General features: G+C 34.1%; 1 protein-coding gene across 4 annotated transcripts in view; it reads right to left on the reverse strand.

Moving 5' to 3' along the window:
- Nucleotides 1-21,299, reverse strand: part of LOC108711356 (ephrin type-A receptor 5) — a 231,508-nt gene that overhangs the window by 19,599 nt on the left and 190,610 nt on the right. For 2 of the 4 annotated variants that reach the window (XM_041591116.1, XM_041591123.1), the window contains 10 exons: nt 21,116-21,275; nt 19,815-19,920; nt 19,627-19,677; nt 17,443-17,472; nt 14,355-14,422; nt 13,976-14,101; nt 10,314-10,499; nt 5,999-6,060; nt 4,031-4,240; nt 3,216-3,365 (listed from right to left, as the gene is read on the reverse strand). In XM_041591116.1, coding sequence (XP_041447050.1) covers nt 3,216-3,365; nt 4,031-4,240; nt 5,999-6,060; nt 10,314-10,499; nt 13,976-14,101; nt 14,355-14,422; nt 17,443-17,472; nt 19,627-19,677; nt 19,815-19,920; nt 21,116-21,275 — 1,149 coding nt within the window. The remainder of the gene's footprint in view (nt 1-3,215; nt 3,366-4,030; nt 4,241-5,998; nt 6,061-10,313; nt 10,500-13,975; nt 14,102-14,354; nt 14,423-17,442; nt 17,473-19,626; nt 19,678-19,814; nt 19,921-21,115; nt 21,276-21,299) is intronic. The other 2 variants (XM_041591117.1, XM_018253018.2) reach the window with 2 other exon arrangements.

Consider the following 21,299-nt stretch of genomic DNA (forward strand, 5'->3'; position numbering starts at 1 on the left):
TTTCCATTACACATATGTGACATATTCTACGTATGTTTCCAAAGTAATATTAAATTAATATATAATGTATTCAAATTAATGAGGGAAAAATAATAGAACAATTGTCTTAATTTGATCACCGAATACAGAGAAAGAAATGAAAAATTATTAAAAGACTTGGATCAGAAGTCAAATCTTCCTTTATGGCATTAATCCCAAAGGGAATGGCATGAAATATTAAATTATACAAGGTCAAGAGGATCAACAATATGAGCTTTCTACTAGGGATTCACACAAGAGTATTAAAAGCTCTTGGTGATGTGAAGGATTTTATTTTTAAGTTTTTTAATTAATAAGAAATATATATTTTATTTACAGATATCTGATAAGCAGATGAAAAATGGGCTATTTAGTTTTATTAACAAGTGCAATGTACTGTACATCATTTATGTAACTGCCAATTTATCATATGATATTGAATATGTTTCCTGTGCAATGGCCAAAAGAGTTTGTTTGAATCACTGGGTTACTTTTGCCTACAGATACATTGCTTTATTTCTTTTAACTAAACAGTTAACTAAACTGTATGAAAAGCTAGAAGTGAGACCCATGTGCGGTATTTATGTCCAAATTCCTCCTGACATTATAAGGAAGTGGTAACACAAAGGTATGGCAGGAGACATTTATCATATGAAGAGGAAACATACACCAATAATACAATAAACAGGACTTTTTACAGATTCATTCAGCCTGTTTTGATTTAGAATTCTAAAAATGTCTAGTTTCTATTTTATGTTGTACCAAACAGACCAGACTTCTTTTAGTTTAATTGGATACCATCTCCTTGGTTTTTCAGAGCAATTAATTGTTGAAGGAGAAAAAATTATGTACTCTATATTTTGGTATATTTAATGCCTCCTGCACAGGTAGCAAGTTAGGAAATCTCTATGCAGTCCTATCCCTGACAATAACATAGCATCTACATTGCTGGCATTAAAGTTAAGTGTACCAGTATAGAAGTGGTTACATAACCATCAACAATCATTGCAAAAGAAGGGTGGTGGGTTGGTGAGCATATTAAGGGTAAAAATAAAACAATAAATTACTAATCTTTTATAAAAGAAACAATAAAGGACTTCACTGATCATAAAACAGGAAAATGTTTTTTTCAAAGAATGTTTTAATAATAACATTTCACAGATTCACTACAGCCAAATTCTAATAACTTTATTAATAGCTTTATTCCTTCCCTGTATCCTTGTATTTGTTTTTGTGTATTCTTTTCAAATTTTGAATTCTACCTTGTACTTTATATAAGTATCTAATTTACAGATATACTTGCAATCAGTTTCTGCATCTGATTAGGTGATCAGCTTTTGCACTCATAACCTGTACAGGCACATCATTTATTTTAGATGAGCTAATTACATTTGGAAATTGTGTTTCAGGGTCTTTAATTACAGCTTGGATTTTTTTTTGTTCAAGATTAAGCAGGTTGTAATGAAGTGTTTTTTTCTGATTATGTGCTACCTTACATAAATAAAAAGATTCATTACAGATACAGACCTGCTTCTTGCAAAATGTGGGGTTAATCTATTTCCCATTTTGAAATTGCTGTTGGTAAGACTTTTATACATATGCAGGTTGAATCTATGAAAATTAAGAGGATTTTTAAAATAAATAAATGTAATAATCTAATCCAATACTTAAGAATGGATATAATTTGTAAAGTATTATTTTCCTATCTACAAAACTAGAAAATGTAGAAAATGTAGAAAATGTGTTATTGCTTATGGTTTAATTTATTAACTTTTTTTTGTGCACTAACTTCCATATGTAATAAAAGGCATTACATTTCCCAGGAGCAGTAACTCATAGCAACCAATATGTTGTTTGGTTTTAAACAGGTGGCTAGTAAATGCTACCTGCTGATTGTTTTCTATGGGTTACTGCACCTGTGCAAACATAGTGCCTTTTTTTACATAACCCCATTTAAAATGAAAAAATATGCTGAAAGTTGAGTGATGCATTGGATATGTCATTAAAACAAACAATACTGTATGGGGAAAATTTACTAACCTCTGAAAATTCACCAGCGCAACTTCGCTCACAGCGCAACACTTCGCCAGGTGTAGATTTGCCAGGACAACGCTAATTCGCTAAAATCCGAAGTTGCCTCCAGGGTGTTGGGAGTTGCGCTAATGTTACGGCACCAAGCTAAGCGAAGTTGCGCTAGCGCTGGTGAATTTGCATATGGCGGGAAGTTAAAGTTCAATGGACAAATATGTTGTAGCAAATACATTACACTACACAAGCCTGGGAAATCTTCATAGAATAAAATAAAATAAAGTTGTTATATTGCCCTACACATGAGCCCAGTGTATAGTTTATGTGCCATATGTTAGGAAATGTAGGGGGGAAGACGGTTACCCCCAAAAAAATTACTCTATTTTTCAGCCTATCACCCTGAAAAATGAAAAGACGCTAGCGTTTTTTGGGACTTTTGGGAAATGTTCAACTATTTTTCTAGGAAGTCCTATCTACTCTATTGCACTTTGCCTGGTCTGAGGGGGCGAAGGCAAGTCTGACGCAAGAGGTAAAGTTCAGTAAAATCCGCATCTTAGTGAATTTGCGTAGTTACGTCCATTCGCCAGAGTGCAACTTCGCCAGGCGTTAGGGAGCGAAGTACCAATACAGTCTATCCTTCACTAGCGAATTTACATCTGCATTAGTCACTTCACCCTTTAGTAAGTTTGCCCCTATTTCATGTCTAAGGCTAATGGTACATTACTTTTTTTGCCATCCTGTTCTGCCTTTTTCCAGCTTTCAAATGAAGGTCTCTGCCAAAATACTATTGTTCTGTAAGGCCACAATGTTATTATTATATATTATTATTATTATTACTTTTTATTACGTATCATTCTATGTAGGTCAGTCAAACCACTGCCAGGTTGCTAGGGTATATTGAACAATAAGAAACAACTGCAAATTGTCTTAGAATATCACTGTCAACATCATAATGAAGGTTACAATTATGGTGACTTACTGCATTAAGTACAAAAAGTGCAATGAGAAGTTTAAACATGGAACAATTCTTTGGAGTGAGGAATACAAAACAAATATTTAGCAAACTGAATCACTTAAAATGACAGAAAATATTTTTTAAATTTCAAATTACATTGTATGGAAAAACAAGTGTTTATTGCATCGCACAGCAACGTTACTTCTTTACTTACATCTTGATTTGTCATTTCCCAGTAGGGTCTCTCTCCATAAGATATTACTTCCCACATTACAATGCCATAACTCCATACATCACTTGCAGAAGTAAATTTACGAAAGGCAATAGCTTCAGGAGCAGTCCATCGGATTGGTATCTTCCCTCCCTGTGAAAATTACAGACCAATTAGTGAAGCCCCTTTAAGAATGAGATGGATTTGTGGGTTAGTTAACAGAGAATCCTAACACTGTTGTTAGAATACCCAAATAATGCTGGGAACCATGAAAATGGTGGGAATGAACTGCAAAATGCTGTATAAAAATAAATGGCAAGTAAAACATAGAACTATTTTTCGAAAAATACTAAGGTAATACAGTTGCAAATAAAAGGCTCATCTGCCACTAAAAGCAAAAAGAAGATTATCCCCCAGCTCACAGATAAGATCAGTACTAGGCTTAGGAAGTCGCCATAATTTTATACAAGTTAGTTAAACCAAATGTTAATTATGAATAAAGAACTCAGTAAAAGGAGGAGGAATTCATTTAGAATTACTTTGTGTTTAATCTATAAACTCATATCATCCGGATCTTGCAGTTAGAAGTCTTATTTCGATAGCTGCCTGTTTGTTAAAAAAAGTTTTACTTTGCCAGTATATACATTCATTTTAGAATAGTCAACTACCATCTAATAGTAGGTTTAAAGAAAATAGATCATACAACTGTTTAAAAAAATGTAATTGTCTAATAATTTCTCTTTCACTGTAAAATTAAAGCTTTTGTCTCTCTGGGCTGTTGTATAAATGTTTAGATACTTGTCAGAGGGTCACCTTACCCTGGTTGTGTAGGCTGCTTCAGGATCATCTTCCAGAACACGTGATAATCCAAAATCAGAAACTTTACAGACCAAATTGCTGTTTATCAGAATATTTCTTGCTGCCAGGTCCCTGTGTACATATCCCATATCAGAAAGGTATTTCATGCCTGATGAAATTCCTCTCAGCATGCCTACTAGTTGAATGACCGTGAACTGTCCGTCATTTTTCTAAGGAGATAATACAGTTATGAGTTACTTACAACTTTTATAATATTCAGTTTATTCAGCATTGCACCCTGTCGACACAAAAGATTTAGTCATTGAAATAAAACAATCCCTTTCCTGTTTTCATTAAATTACATTACTAAGGTTTTTTTTTTTTTTTATAAATGAATGTTTGCATATTTGTATAGGTGTAGCACTACTGTGCAGGCATATTGTGCATTTTTCACTACAATACTATTTCATAGTTTCATAGTTAATTTGGGATGAAAAAAAAACAATTCAACTCCTTCAAAGGCCTCTTAAACAGGGAACAAACATTTCAATACATAAAAATAAATAAGTACAGTAACAAAAATATACAAAGTAAGAAAGACAGTTAAATTACCCATACTGTAGATGTCCCTGACACCTAGTACTTATTTAAGTCCAAATGAAAAAAACTCAAAAAATTTGAGGTTCTTTACTATAAAATCCAAATTTTTCATGGAAAAAAATAGAATTTTTAGAGATTTATTATAAATTTATTATAGGATGGAAACGTCTGAATCTGAATATCCTCATGATATTATTTGCTCATATATTTCTGGAGACATAGTAAAATATGTATGATGGATTACAGAAACAAATGCCTACATCTTCTAGCCACATGGTGGTTTATGAAAATGCCAAGCATTATTGTATCATACAGCAATCATTGATTGAAAGAGCTATTTATAAAATGGATCCTGATGTTGTTGTTATTGTACAATTTTATGACAAAATTTATTTTACAGTATTTTAATAGTTATAAGCCAGGATAAATTGTTCTATGTGTTTTCAAAATGTATGGAACCCTTTTTAGGGTTCAGCTTTTAATCATATAATCATATAATAATGTTACATACAACATTATCATCATCATTTATTTACGTATATAAAGCCGACACTACAATATTAGTGCCCCTTGTACCGAACAAAAATCTTAAACTATCCACTAGTCTACCAACCCATGACGCAAGTCCCACAATTGCACAATATCAGATCCTGTTAGGTATTTCCCTGAAAGGTTAGCTGTTCTTTTTTTGGTTATTTGATTCCAAACTAGTGTTCATCTGTGAGTGTACAGTGCACTCATATTTCCTTGTGCATTCACTAAAATTGCCACTCCCTTCACATTGTTAATTTTTCTTAAACTAAATTCTTGTTTATTTGTCAAACAAGTAGTAGAAGGGAACCATTCTGGAACTTAATTCATATTGGACATTAAAGTGAAGAGCCCTGGCATTTATATTAAAAGAATATATGTATATATACAGTAGAACACCCATTTTTAGTTTGTCAGGAGACTTGAAAATAAATGGTTTTAAATTTCGAAAGTGCATTATTAATAATATATATATTGGTGGGACCACAAAAAACAGTGTAAAATAAGGGAAAACTTAAAATTAAATTAAGAAATTGTGTGCCCTTTATGAATTACAGTAAGAGCCTGGTATTTTCAACTTTCAGGTCAGGTATAATGTTTAATTTGCATTTCCCACATCCAGATTATGTCTAATCATAATTCTTTAGTTTGTGAATTTCAAATATTAAATAAAAAATGTAAATGTTAGGACCCAGTGAGCTAAATATTCCACTTGACCTATATCAGTAGAAATCAGTATACTTTTGAAAAGTTATATCATACCCTTTATACTTGATAACCTAACCTTCAGTCAGATTACAGATAATTCAATGTGACAATTCTAATTAAATAAAAGTTTGCATTCAATAAAGATTTACCTTTAGGAATGTATCAAGAGAACCATTTTCCATGTATTCTGTTACTATCATTACTGGTTTGCCTGTGTTAAAGAAGACATATTGAATTTAATTTTTTTTTATTTACACTGCTATATTTTTAGCATCTACTGTATATGTACAGAAAGGAGACATTGAAATAATGCTTATATATATATATATATATATATATATATATATATATATATATATATATATATATATATATCCTTAGAGAATAAAGGTAGCCTCATATAAATTTTTCTATAATCCAGACATTTACTTCATTGTCAAAACAACAAAAATCAGTAAATTGCAGTTAAGCAAAGCAAATGAAATACAATTCTGTTCTAGTCCTATGTACACCCAATGTGTAGGGCAACTGTAATATATGTTCAAATTTTACATCCCCACTATTAAGCTGGTTCTCAAGTTGGGGACCTGGCTCTAATCAAAGTGTCAACCTTTTTTCTGCAGTTAGCTAACATGCTTGCATGGCAATATTTTTCAATATTTTTTTTAGTGCCAGTGAAGAGCATAAGTACATAAGAATGACTGTAATCATGGCTACCATCAGGGTGGTACAGATGAGCCCCATACAAGAATTCAGGAACAAAAATTACATTTGCAAGTGACAAATGGGGTGGGGCTTGCAGAGAAGTGAGCAGGGGTTGGGTGTATTATGGGGGGGGGGGTTGCATAGTGAGACATGATCAGAGAAACAATTACATGATTATTATTGCTCTGGCAATTTTTTTATGTTGAGGCCCCGTTTTACTAGTTAGCCAGCCCCTTCCCCAGGGTGCCCCATTGAATGATGACCTAATAATTGGAGGCCCTGAGTGGGGGGCCCAGCTAACTTAGTAGTGGCTAGGACTTACTAAGAGGTTTGCCTTAAACTTCAATCCTCTATGGTTACATGTGATTAACTAAAATATAATTTTTATTAAATTAGTACAGGTATAGGATCAATTATGTAGAAACTTGTTATCCCGAAAGCTCCGAATTACGGGCTAGCCATTTCCAGTAGACTTTATTTTAAGCAAATCATTTTAAAAATAATTTCCATTAGCTTTGTAATAATAAAACAGTAGCTTGTATTTCATGGTAACATAGCTACATAAATTCATGTTGGTGTCAAAACAATTTTATTGGGTTTATTTAATGTTTAAATTATTGATTTTTAGCAGACTTGGTGATCCATATTAGGGAAACATTCCTTACCTGCAAAACCACTGGCCCTAAGTATTCCAGATAATAGATTTTATAGCACTACAGGCATTTATGCAGAAATGAAACTGCTTTGGATGTGTGCTAATATTCTAGGTAATAAAATTAGTTGCTCTCTTATGGAGTATGTTAGGACATCATTAAGATGAAATACGATCTCACTGAAAGTTTAGTTTAATCTGAACTGGATTGGTTCTGAGCAATAACAAATGTCCTGTTTAGTGGTGCATGTGCATGCAAATGGTTGTTTTGGCATGCGTAATTTGCTTAACTACAGACATATCATAGCCCTACCGTGCTAGTGCTGCTGTACAGGAGAGAGTGGTGAGATAAAAGAGAGGGCAGGGCGAGAATGGCCCTTTGTAGTTAAAATGCTGAGGAGAAGAAAATGACATGATGGAAAATGGGGTGAGAATGGCACAAGGGGTAAGAAAAGAGGGGTAAGTAGATACAATGGCACATATGGTGAATTTAAAAATAAAAATTTATATAAAAGGCACATTTGGAAAGAAAAGCAAGGGTGGCGAAGGCAGCATGAAAAAAGTGGTAAAATAGATACAGTAGAGCAAAATCGGAAAGAAGGAGAGTGGGGCATGGAGAATACAGGATTATGGTAAAAAATGTTACCTTCTGAGGGACACAGAAGGTTAAACGAAATGGAGAAGGAATGGTACACAAGGTAAAATTGCACATATATGGTGCAGACATTATCAAGGAAAGGTATGAGGAGAATGGCATACAAAGGTCGCTGAAAATAAATTGTGGGGGTAGGAGAAAGAATGGCACACAGAAGAGCATGGAGTATGGTTTTAGGGTACGATAATTAGGACATTCACCAGCTGTAACTGCAAAATTACCCCATACAATGTCATCCTTTAAACTCCCACTTGCAGGTGAAAAAAAGGGGGCACAGGTTATATTAATTTCCTTGCCCAATGGGCAACAACTAAGAAGCCCCAGGGAAGATGGCTCTTGGAATTCATAGTGTGTTAGCAAAGGTAGTTCCTGTTGGGGAATCACTGATTCTCATGTGGCCTTTATTTATATATTAAAAATGACAAACTAACAAAATCATAGTTTTTCTTTGCTAGTGCTGTATTTAATATGAATACATTTCCATTCATAATTCAATTATTAGCTCTCTTAGCTCTCAATGTAAAAAATATAAATTTCCTTGTTATTGTTTAATTTATAAAACATATATATTAAATTAAAGCATTTTGACACCTTTATTTCTTTTTCTTTTATATAGAAAATCATGCACATATCTAAGAGCTCTAACATACTGACAGTACTGGCAGTATTTGCGTTTTGATGCGTCGTCATGCATTTAAATAAATGCCCATTCAGATGCTCATTCTTAACCCATCACCTGAACTCATTATACTAAAGTCACATATGGCCAGGCTCGTATTTCCTGAACTCTGTGCCACACTTTGAAGTTAATTGCTGAGCAAATTAGCATCGGATCAGGAAGCATGAAATTAAAGGTGCAAATAACACAGCAAATTAGAAACCACCGTAGATATGAGGTGGCTGCTTTAACAAAATTAAACAGAAAATAGCTTTGCAATATAACGTAGGTTTCAAAATTGTTTTCACGTGTTAAAGTTTATGGAAACAAAACAAATGTGTGAAAGTATCTCTGGGCTATAAACAGAATTTGTTTATTTTTAAATATAATTAAATACGTGTCTTTTTCTGCAAAGAAGGCACTTGAGATGCTGTATATATAATAAAGTCAGGCAATATGCCGGAGAATATAGAGAAACCCCACAAGAGAAATCTTATCTGCTTTGATCTAAATACATACAACTCACTACTGTACAGCTGTGCATTTTACACAGTTGTTTATTTTGACTACCTACTGTGGAGAGTTTATGACTGCATCGTATTCTTGGGCTGTGTTAATGAGAAATAAAAAAACATTCCTGTGGTGGCAATTAAAAAGAAGGAAAATCTAAAAGGTTGTTGCATTAGGCTGAATTCTCAACTGCACAATTCAGAACTGGTATGCTGGTTGTCAGTGATTTTAGGTTGTAAGTTCTTGTGAGCAGAACCCTCCTTCTACTGTCTCCCAGCAATATGTGATTCTAAGGCGTAGATTTCATAAAGGGAGAAGTGGCTAACGCTAGCGTTAATTCGCCAGTGTGACATCATTTCGGTACTTCAACAATTCCCTAACGGGCAGAGGCGTAACTTCGCTAGTGAAAGAGACACAGGCGAATTTTTGCTCTGGCAAAGGGACGTAACTCCGCAAATTCAGTAATGCAGAATTTACTGAACGTTACCTCTTGTGCCAGACTTGCCTTCGCCACCTCAGACCAGGCGAAGTACATTAGAGTGGATAGGACTTCTAAGTCCAAAAAACACTGGCGTCTTCCTTTTTTCACGATTATAGGCTGCAAAAGAGCATTAAATTGTTTTGGGTAAACATTATGGCACATATACTACACACTGGGCTCATGTGTAGGGCAATATAACAACTCTATTTTCTTTTATTAAGGTTACCTGGGCTTGTGTAATATAATGTATTTGATGAAACAGATATGTTCATTCAACTTTAAAATCCCGCCATATGCAAATTAGCCAACGATAGCGCAACTTCGCTCTGCTTGCCGAATTAATGCTAGCACAACTTCGCCAGCATTCGCCACCCTGGACGCAACTTTGCATTTTAGGGAATAAGCGTTGCCTGGGTGAAATTACGCCTGGCAAAGTGTTGCGATGTGGGCGAAGCGTACGCTAGTGAATTAGTGCCTCTTAGGGAATTTGCCCCTTAGCATGTGCACCTACTCTGAATAACTGCTTGTCTATATGTGCAAGCTGCTATGTCCTTAATTTGTGTCCCCTTTCTCTGTAAAGTACTGTGGGAAAAATATTGCTATAAATAGTAATAATAATGGTGCCTCCTTTTCTCATAATCTTATCAAACCTCAAAGTGGGAAAATGTATGAAATGCAAAGCATTTTAGAACATCCTCAGTCTATATTCATTTGACGAGCAGGATGTGTATTATATTTATAGTATATTATAAATAAAATGTATATGACTTATGATCACAATGTATATGAGAAACAGAACATACTTTTGGTGACGACTCCCTCCAGGTGGATGATATTCGGATGGTCAAACTGTCCCATTATACTTGCTTCACCCAAGAAATCTCTCCGCTGTTTATCACTATATCCAACTTTTAAGGTCTTTATTGCAATAGGAGACTCGCGCTTTCCATTAAGTTTGATTCGACCACTACAAACTTCTCCAAATTCCCCTTCAGGAGAAAAAATAAATAAAAAATTAAAATTATACCGCAAACCATTTGTAAAACATTAAAAAAAAGGTACAGAATCATTAGATTACATTTCTTTCAGGGAGAACATGTGGACCACTAACCACTGTTTGGTGGGAGAACATGATTCAAAATGTAATGCCCTACTCCTTGTTGATCAAAATGTGAAACGCATGACAGTGAACGGGAAGAAAAATATTTATAATTAGTAGTGAGTAATGTTTTGGACACAGAAAGTAGCTTTAGAACAAGACCCCATGCAGTTTTCCCTAAAAGGTGGATTGTATAACTAACTGGAGTAGCTGTGACTTCCTCTTTGGCCAGAGTGATTGGCAGGAGACTGGGTCTCAGGTCAAAGTCAGGTAGTATTAGTTAGAGAAAAGTTAGCTAATATCTCACTGCAGCAATAAGAGTCAAACAGTTTGGGGTAAGTGGGTGTTAATTCCCCATCAGAAATCCTGACAGTTGATAATGCAGGGTAAAGAGGCATTTTATATAGTTTCAGGCCATGCAGTCCCAAGAAGGAATGTTACAGGATTCAATTCAGGTTTTTGTCCATGCAAAGGAAGCAAAGGAGAGAATTTTTTTTTAATTAGCTGATCTTGATGGTTGGAAATTGAGAAGAGACACAAGTGGATGCTGCACTACAAAGGTAAGTAGAAAAATCTTAAAACATGACTTAAAGCTGGCAGAGATCAAACATATGTCAATGGCATTGAGTTGTTGGCCAAGGCTAAATAAAAGAGAATCTTCTAATGTTATGTAATACTATCTCTTGAATGAACTTTGGCTGTAGGATGGAGGAAGGGTTTTTGATAATGCTTCACACACATAATAATATTGGCGCCAGTTTTTTTTTAACACACTGGTAATAATGTATTGATGTAATAGGCACAGTATGTATTTCAGACAAATAATGCTTTCAAGATGTTAAATTGCAGGCAGAGTTATTATTTACAGTCTTATGTTTGTTTGTTGGGCACATGCATGCTTCTTTAACTTTATTCTACAAACTCGAGTCCCAACTCTGGTAGATCACATATGTTTACTAACCTTCTGCAGTCAATGAAGACTGCTTTACTAAATAGCCCTGATTTGTATTTCACCCCTAAATACTGTAATAAGGTCCCTCTTTCCAATGAGGTTCTTTCTAAATCTTCTTACTGAGGCCTTCCATGCCTTGGACTGCACCAAAAATGCATGTACTTATCAAAAACCTAACTCACCCACAGAACATGCCTTGCCACAATAGGCAACCAACATCTCTTTCACGTCCTCTGTAAAGAGCCACGGGGAACCATAAAATAAGGGAACGATAAAGCCTTGCTTCCCTACATTTACTAGTGACTGTCTTTTATAAAATGTTTATTTTGTTCCTTTATCCCATAATTTCAGTTTTGAAAAATATATTGATAACTATTATTTAACAATTTTATACAGTGTTAATCTGCAATGATAATACAGATGCAGTCACAATCTCCTCAATATGACTTTTAACTTTATTTAAAGAACATATCTCATTAGACTATATGTATTTATGTATTTAATGTTATACTTTTTAAACTTGTCTTGTATGTTGTCTCATGGTCTGTTATTAATGTTTAATTATAAACAATATGTGTTTTTAGAAGATTAGCAAAAATATTGGTGTCACAGTATGAATGAGTATTATTTATATTGTAGCTCTTTTAACACCAACTCATGAGATGTATTGTCAAATCTGTAACCTTAAAAAAAAAACCCATAAAAAGCAGTTTAATAAAAAAACATAAAAAGCAGTTTAATAAGATGGATATGTGTGTACAATAATTTAAGTGATACAGTATAATGAAACCAGCAAGCCACATGGTACTTCTAGCAATAGTTCTCTCCTCCTATTAGGGAAGACAGCAATTATTTATGGGATTTGTAGGATTTTTTTGTGTAAATGTAATTTGTCTTTACATGTTAATGATGGAAGACAGCAACTACAGTGTAAATAATTTTGACTGATGAGCTGACCTCTAAATAAAGCTATCATTGCCCTTATATGAGAGAATCACAGAAAACCATGGGATTTGTACTATTTTGTATGTAAGCATTACAAGATTTAAGGGCAATGTATTCCTGTAAGCATTTGGTTGATAACTTCTAATTTCTTAACAAAATACAGTATGACAACATTATATAATATATATATATATATATATATATATATATATATATATATATATATATATATATATATATATATATATATATATATATATATATATATATATTGTAAAGTTCAGGGGGAGTGGGATCACCAATGCACTACGACCACAACACAATAGTAGGATAAATGTCCTTTTATTTCCTATTCAAACTTAAACACGCTGTATCTTCAGCAGGTACCAAAGACAACTTAAATAAGTTGTATCTTCGGCAGGTAAAATGTCAACTTAAACACAGTTTTCAGCATATAGTAACATCAGCTTTCATGCTCAGCAAAGCTGACAAAACAAACAGTTAATTTTCCCATTCAGGGATCAGGCTCACCTAGCCTTGCAAAACTTTGAATCCACAGTCAGGAGATCAGTTTCCAACAACCAACCCCCTTCCTGGACTCTCAGTGCTCTCTTATTTCTTGCACTGCAGTAATTAGCCCTGCTGTGCACCTTCCAGGTACCTGAATAAAGGGGAAATGTACCTCTTGTCTAGGACCCACCCCTGGAGCATAATATCCAAGGCTGTTTTTATCTTACGATCTACAGTTAGTTAGTATAGATATTTCTGTATATTCTTTATTCATATATGTTTGAATATACAGTAGATAGGTCTGAATAAGTATGTGTTTATATGCACATTGGAGTTCACTTGGAGATGTTGAACTTGATGGACATTGGTCTTTTTTTAACCCAACTAAACTATGTAACAATGCAACTATGTAACACAAAGACCTCTATTAACATTTTAGCATAGGCTTTATTGAAAAAGCAGTTGCATTGCCCTCAAACAAACTGCTAAGATTATTAAACACTAAGGGGGTTATGTACTAAAACTCGAATGTATCTAATCTTTTTATTAAACCAAGCTAAACCAAACTCTCATTCACAATTTTAACTTATTTATTAATAAAATAACATGAAACATTTGGTGTGGGGAAAAAACTTGATAAAATCAAGCGAAAACTTCGTACACATTTTTCAGATTTGACGCCCGAATCTCTGGATTTTTTTGGGTTATTGCATTGATTTTTTTCAGATTATCAGACAAAACCCAGAGCAGATCTCGATATCTTCAAATTGTTAAAGGGACATCTGCCATTGACTTCTACATGACTCCAGCAAGTTTGAGATAGAGGATTTTCAAATTCAGACTTTTAGCAGCTTCGGGGTATAATGAATAGTTTTTTCCTCTAAAAATTTTAATTTTTCCTACAAAAAACCTCAACCAGAAAAAAGGTTTAGTAAATAAAAATCAATGTATTTACTCACCTGCTCCAATTACTCGCTCAATGGTTATGCAAGAAGCGTCTATCTCCTTTGCAAATTCGTGCACTGCTTGGTTTGGATCTTCATATGTATGTGGGTCAATATATGTCTTAATTCCTGGTAGTTTAACTGTAAAGGAACATCACAAAATTGAATTGTTATTGAATGACACTTTTATGTGTCCTTTTCTGCACTACTCATTCTGACTCTTGGAACAGTGTTACTTGACATAGCTATCATTCTGCCAAGACACCTGTTCCAACATTAGATTCTTTCACAGGTCTATAAATATACCTGCACTAGAGATGGAATATCTTAGGAGGTGAAATTCAATGTAATTTAAACCCACATGATAATAACATATATAATGTTCAATACTTACTGAGCCCATTGTGGAAATGCATCTTTTCTTCTTCTGGATCTTGTTTAGCTTTGCTGTAGCCACAACGTCTAAATAAAAACCATTTTAAATATTTTTAAAACACCAATATTGGAACTGTTTTTGAGTACATTAAAAATACAGTTCTTTTGGAATAAACTATATGAATTAAAAAGGTGGAAAAATAAACTAGGATGTCATAAATGTGATACCTTTTGATGGCTTACTATATAGAAATAGTCACAAAGAATAAGAAAAAAAATGTGAGTTAAAGGAATTGTTCAGTGTAAAAATAAAAACTGGGTAAACAAATAGGCTGTGCAAAATGAAACATGTTTCCAATATAGTTAGTTAGACAAAAAAGAAATGTATAACACCTGGAGTAACTGGATGTCTAACAGAACAGAACATTACTTCCTGCCTTTCAGCTCTCTTGGATTCCACTGATTGGCTGCATGGTAAGAATCAATTGCAAATTGTTCTGTTATGTCCTATGTGGCCCCCCTTAAAGAGAGCTGAAAATCAGGAAGTTGTATTCTGTTCTGTTATGTTACACACCCACTCACTCCAGTTTTCGATTACATTTTTGGCTAACTAACTATATTAGGAACATTTTTTATTTTGCACAGCCTTTCTATTTACCCAGTTTTTATTTTTACACTGAACTGTTCATTTAAGTGCTTGACATTTTGTTTGTTTCCTAAGATAATAGAAGCCAGTACCATTGTACATTAACCGTTGACCCTTTGACTGCCATCCGTTCAACATTCATTTTTATACTTTTATAAGAACTTCTCTTCTTTAGAAGATTACCATTGCTCCCAAACCACATTTTCATTTTTAGTTTTAAAGGTATGCTATATGTGTAACTGAAGATATGTGTATACCTTCTGTTATAAGAATGCTTTCAATGAACAACGAAAGGGTCTTTTGCCTCCTCTCAGGCCTCCTCACCCTAATGCTGGTTTTTCTGTTAGTAAATCTTCAAGTCTACATCTCAGAAACCATTTTGCAATATTTTGTGCTAATGAGCTATAACAAATTCAGACAGGCTCTCTGCAAGTTTGGATACTATTTATGCTTCTCAATATTAAACTTCTATATTTACTAGTAAACCAGTGGATGTAGGCCTGTAGTTGACTTAAGGGACCTAATGAGTCATTTGATGTCACCTCCCATGATTCCTTGCATGAAAATTAAAAGTACATACGTAATATGACGTACAAAACATTACATCCATGATAAAAATAAACTATCATTTGTGTCTATATAAAATAGCAATGTGCAGACCCGCTCAGCCTTTCTTTGCAGTCATTCTCTTGTGTGCATTGTACACGTATGGGACCTGTTATCCAGAATGCTTGAGACCTAGGGGTTTCTGGATAATTTATCTTTCCGTAATTTGAATCTACTAGAAAATCATGTAAACATTAAATAAACCCAGTAGACTTGGTTTGCTTCCATAAGGATTAATTATATCTTAATTGTGATCAAGTACAAGGTATCATTTTATTACAGTGAAAAAGGAAATCATTTTTATGGGGTCTATGAGAGATGACCTTTCTGTAATTCGGAGCTTTCTGTATAAGGGTTTTCCGGATAACTGATCCCATACCTGTAGTATGAAATATTAAGTTCAGTCCATACCACACACACACTGTACTATTGGTCAGTCTATGGCATTCATTAATTAACTCCTCTCTCAGAATCTAATTAGTAGGATGGATCAAAACAGTACCATAGGGCTGGCAATCCCTTAGAAGATAACTGGCCCGGTATGTGATCAGCTATAGCTTGTCTTCCAGTTGTAGAGCACTTGGAATGTGACCAAGACATTCATTCAGTGCCCAATTAGACTTTATCTGAGAGAAGACCATAACAATTTACTATCAGTTTGTAGGAGAAACTCATGGTTTTTGCCCCCTGCATGCAGAAATAAACTGCTGACTGTTCAAGAATGGCCAAGATTGATAGCCAGTGTCAGCCAACTTATGATGATTTTTTTTTACATTCTCTGGGTGATCAGTCTTACTGAAATATAAAATAAATAAATATAAATAACATATGTAGAATTTTGTATAATCAAACATACTGTATATTCTGAGTGACATAGATGGCACCTAAAAAAATTGCAGGTGAAAGAATAGTACATAAGTTTGTAAAATCAGGCAACAAATTGGCTAATGACCCAATTTATGTACTTGTGCTGAATGTAAGAGATTACACTCCTTCGCTGCAGAATGTACATGCTCCACTCATATTTACGGCCTCTGGGACAAAAAGAATCCTGGAGATTACTACACACACAGGGATATAACTAGGTGTATAAAATACGTTTTGTCATGTCTAAATGTGTTCTACTTTATTATCCAAAGTGATATTAAAAAGGCACTGGAAGCAGCTTATTTTTATAACATCTCTAGAGCACCATAAATGTGTACAGCAGAATGTCATATTAACATATGAAATGAAACCCCAAAACCCTCCAATGCATCATAAAAAAACCTCAGCACTAAATAACACTTCAGCAGGTTTAAAAATGGTTCTGCCAAAGCTTTTTTCCACTAACATGTTCAAACATCTATCATACCTGTAGGTGGCTGAAAAACACTAATTTGCTACCTGCTGCGTATTACTGCCCAAGTGCAAATTTGCCCGGTGTTGATATATGAGCCACGGTAATTCTTTATGGGGTAATGTAATAAAAGGTTAACAGTTATCTTAAATCTAATTATAAATAGCAACCAATCAGATGTGTGTTTTTAAAAAGTTGCTATGCGTTACTAGACAAGTAACAAACTACACTTTATGTAGCCTATTTAGCATGAACCATTCCAACCATTAGCAGTGCATTATTTTGGATTAAAAGCTACTATACCTTAATTTTTACTATGTCTATTTTGTATTTGTTTAATGTTAAAAGACCTCTACACCATCACATTATTCTGTTGAAGTTTGCCTACTACAAGGGAACTCTTTAGCTGGCATAGATTTATGGTATCGGTACAGGCTATGGGAAATCATGATCTAATATAGGGATACTGTATATGCTTTCTATCATGATTGCCATTTACAGCCCTGTTTAACTGACCTGGAAGGTGGTAAGGAAGCCTGTGAACAGCTGGAGAGAAAAGAAAAGGCAGCTCAGGCAATGCTAAATCTGCAAGGTGAGCATATAAGATAAATAAAGCAACATGCAAAAAAAATCTACCTTAATATTTTAATTATACTAATGAATATGAAAAATGTATAAAGGAGGTGACTGTATTACTATTTTCTTTTTATTCCACCTTCTGATTTTTTCAGTGTATTAAAAGTGTATGAGACCTTTTCATATCAATATTGACTTATAATTCCCTAACAAAAAGCTGACAGGGTGCATGGGTTAACAGCATAGATTCAGCAAATTGGACCATAAAAGTGTTTTCTAAAAGCCTGTACAGGTATAGGATCCCTTATCTGGAAACCCGATGTCCAGAACGCTCCGAATTACGGAATGGCTGTCTCCCATAGACTCCATTTTATCCAAATAATCCAATTTTTTAAAAAAGATTTCCTTTTTCTCTGTAATAATAAAACAGTAGCTTGTACTTGATCCCAACTAAGATATTATTAATCCTTATTGGAAGCAAAACCAGCCTATTGGGTTTATTTAACGTTTAAATGAATTTCTAGTAGACTTAAGGCATGAAGGCCCAAATTACGGAAAGATCCGTTATCCGGAAGACCCGAGCATTCTGGATAACAGGTCCCATACCTGCACAATATATGTACAGCATAGTTATTCTCAAGTATTTATATCAATGCCATTTGAAATATATGTATATAAAGTATACATTTAAATTATATAAAGAGAGGTCAATGCCAGTTTAAAACATTTTTACATGATATGCGTGCAATTAGTTTGGAATGAAGAGAACAAGATATTATGTCAAATATAGCTGAAAGGACAAATATTCTGTTTGTGTATATATCAATTTATCCACTGTATGGAGCATATGCAGAGAACAACTGTGGAACAGTATTATGGTTCAGCTGCGGAGGAATTCCCAACGCAGTCTTTATTTAAAGTGTTCTTAATCAGGCTTCCTCTCTTCTGAGTTTTATAAATGCTAGGCTATAAAAAATATACATAAAAAAGGCTTTAATTAAATGCCATCACTCTATTGTATTGTAAATTGGTTGCTCGTAAGCACAGTTATTTAGACTGGGGCATATACTTCACATTGTCATGCTTCTGTAAGCATGGTTTTCAAGAACTGTCTCAAAGACAATGGGGCTATTTTATCTTTTTCGAACCAAAATGAACTGCACATGACATGTTAAATGGATGAGTTGTCTAAACAAAGCATTGTTAGATGTTTGAATAACACCTAACTTAGTCTTCCAAGGTTATCATGAAGTGGCATCAGTGTTGTAATAATTTTAGTACACATTACAGAAAATGTGTTGTACGCAGAGCTCATTATCAGACACTTATTTAAAACTCCCAGAATCCTCAGCCAGCTAAAGCTCCTGAATATTTGTTTAATCAACAATAGCTAGATTGCCAATAATTTATAAATCGGGGACTGTGGAGTTCACAACCAGTAATATAGATGGGAAATGTTATATACTGTATCCATGTGAATTACATTCCTGTTTTAGCCCAGTACAGTGCTGTACTTCCTGTGAACCATTCTGCATGGCAGTTTTATCATGTACAATGATTAAACTTCCACAACATACTAGCATTTCAAGTTTTTTTTCTTGAAAAAGAAGTGAAGAATTTAATGTAACATTTGTCAGCAAAAGTTGCAACAATGCATATTTATGTCTTCACCTAAGGTAATGGCTCCCAAACTGTGGCCTCACATTTGATGAGCATTTCATTTTCTGTTGTGGGTACCAGATAGCTAAATATTCTTTAAACTATGATTGTATGTGAGTATGACTGTTATGAACTAAGGGGGGGGGGCAAATGTTGACCTCAACCAGGGGGACTTGAACAGAAAAAGTTCAAAAATGCACTGAAATCTGTTGTTTCAATTCTTAACAAAAAATATTTTTCTTAAAGGGACAGTATACCCCTGTTTCAACAATAGACCCATAGGGCTTATACTGAACATACTTTTTGCTTTATCGCTACATTATGAAATATGTGCGTTTTAATTTCTTTCACTAAACAGGGCCAATCTGAAATTAAACTAAAGTCACATTATAAAGCCACACTTCTTCCATTAATTTTTTCAACAAAAAGTGTACTTTATCATCAAGCAAGAAAAAACTATTCTACCTTATGTTCCAAAAAGACAGTTTCAGGAAAGCTAGGAAAGATGTATTGGACCTTATAAAAATCAAAAATAGGGTAATAAATATAAATGTCTTTTTTTCTCATAAACATACAGTAAATGTGTTACTAAGTATATCACAAATAGTTAAATTTATCTTTTACATTAAACAACACAATACAATTTTACATACCTTCCACTGAGAAGAAAACCAACAATACCAGCTAGCAGAATAATTCCCACCGTGACCGACACAGCAATTATAGGAATCTGGCTCTGATCTCCAGTTGCAGCAAATGCTGAGTAGATAAACATAAAGTACATATTGCAGTTTCAATTATAAGCAACCTAGAGGAAGCTATAGATCTTCTTGTATGTCACATATGCCGTTTTAGTACAAATATTCAAATTAAGAAATACAGCTTAGTTTCATCATCTTTAATTATCCACAGTTTACCTGTTCACCTGTAGTGTATTTGAACAGCTTCTATGTTAAAAAAAGAATATATACACTTGCTAAATCTATATCACGTAATGCCAAAAGAGAAGCATGTGAATCAATAATTGCATGAAAGAGCAAAATCTGTGTTTACAAGTTGGGTTTATGAAGTGTTGCTTAAATGATAAGCTCATCCTTATGATATCCATGATCTTGAATAGAAACCCAGTGCCTCACTGGCTATATCCTATCATCATGTGCTCACAAATAACGGCTATTGATTTTATCACCCAAAGGAAAAAATGTTTAAGGATGCTTTTAAAGTTATTTATTGAACATGAGACACAATAAAATGCTGCATCTGTTATATTTTAGCTTAGGTACAACAACAAGCACTCAAATGTCTTTACTATTATGCAAGTTGAGGAATTATAGAGTTTCATTTAGTTATCCAAACCTGACACTGCACAAAAAAACTGATTTATACAGGTTTTTGTATTTTTAAATATAGATACTGTAATACTTATAAATTCTCACTGGATAATCAGATGGTGAGCATAAACTCACCCTGAAATTAGCTGTGAGGAGATTATAAACCATGTTACATTTTGGCACTCTGGTGACACTGTAGCAAGGGCTTTTCATTACTCTGTTTTAAATGCTATAAAAGCGTATATATAAATACTAAGTATTGCAGTAGGTAATTTTACATAAGAATGGTGCTTCATTCATCTGTAGTATGCCATAAGTTAAATATATCTGTTCAAATTCTTGCAAGAGGAAGAAATCAATAAAAAAAGGACAGCTTGACATATTCCCCCTGTGGCCCCTCCCACCCACTCTCCTCTCTCTTTTTACAAAAAGAACAGAGCCCTATATGTTTACTATTCCAGTCAAGTGACATGAATGAGGCCTTTTCATTTAATACATGAGAACTGGGAAAGGAAATCTGTAGCAAGTGTTAGAATGACATTCCCCTGTTACAGTATTGATCTGCTGACTCTTTCTCCTAACTATTATGTGGACACGAGTTGACACTAACTAGAATTACTTACACACTGGGCTGGTTTCAAACTCAAATCTGCGGCTGAAGTCGCCATACCCTGCAGCCGTGCGAGCTCTTATTTGGAATATATAGGATGATGCAGGTTTTAATCCCTCCACTGTGATTTCTTTCTCTTTAGACTTGACAATTGTGTAGCTACTTTCTTGATCCTTGTTTGATGTAAAAAAAAAAAA

Source organism: Xenopus laevis, chromosome 1L (assembly GCF_017654675.1).
Source record: "Xenopus laevis strain J_2021 chromosome 1L, Xenopus_laevis_v10.1, whole genome shotgun sequence".
NCBI classification, from domain to species: Eukaryota; Metazoa; Chordata; class Amphibia; order Anura; family Pipidae; genus Xenopus; species Xenopus laevis.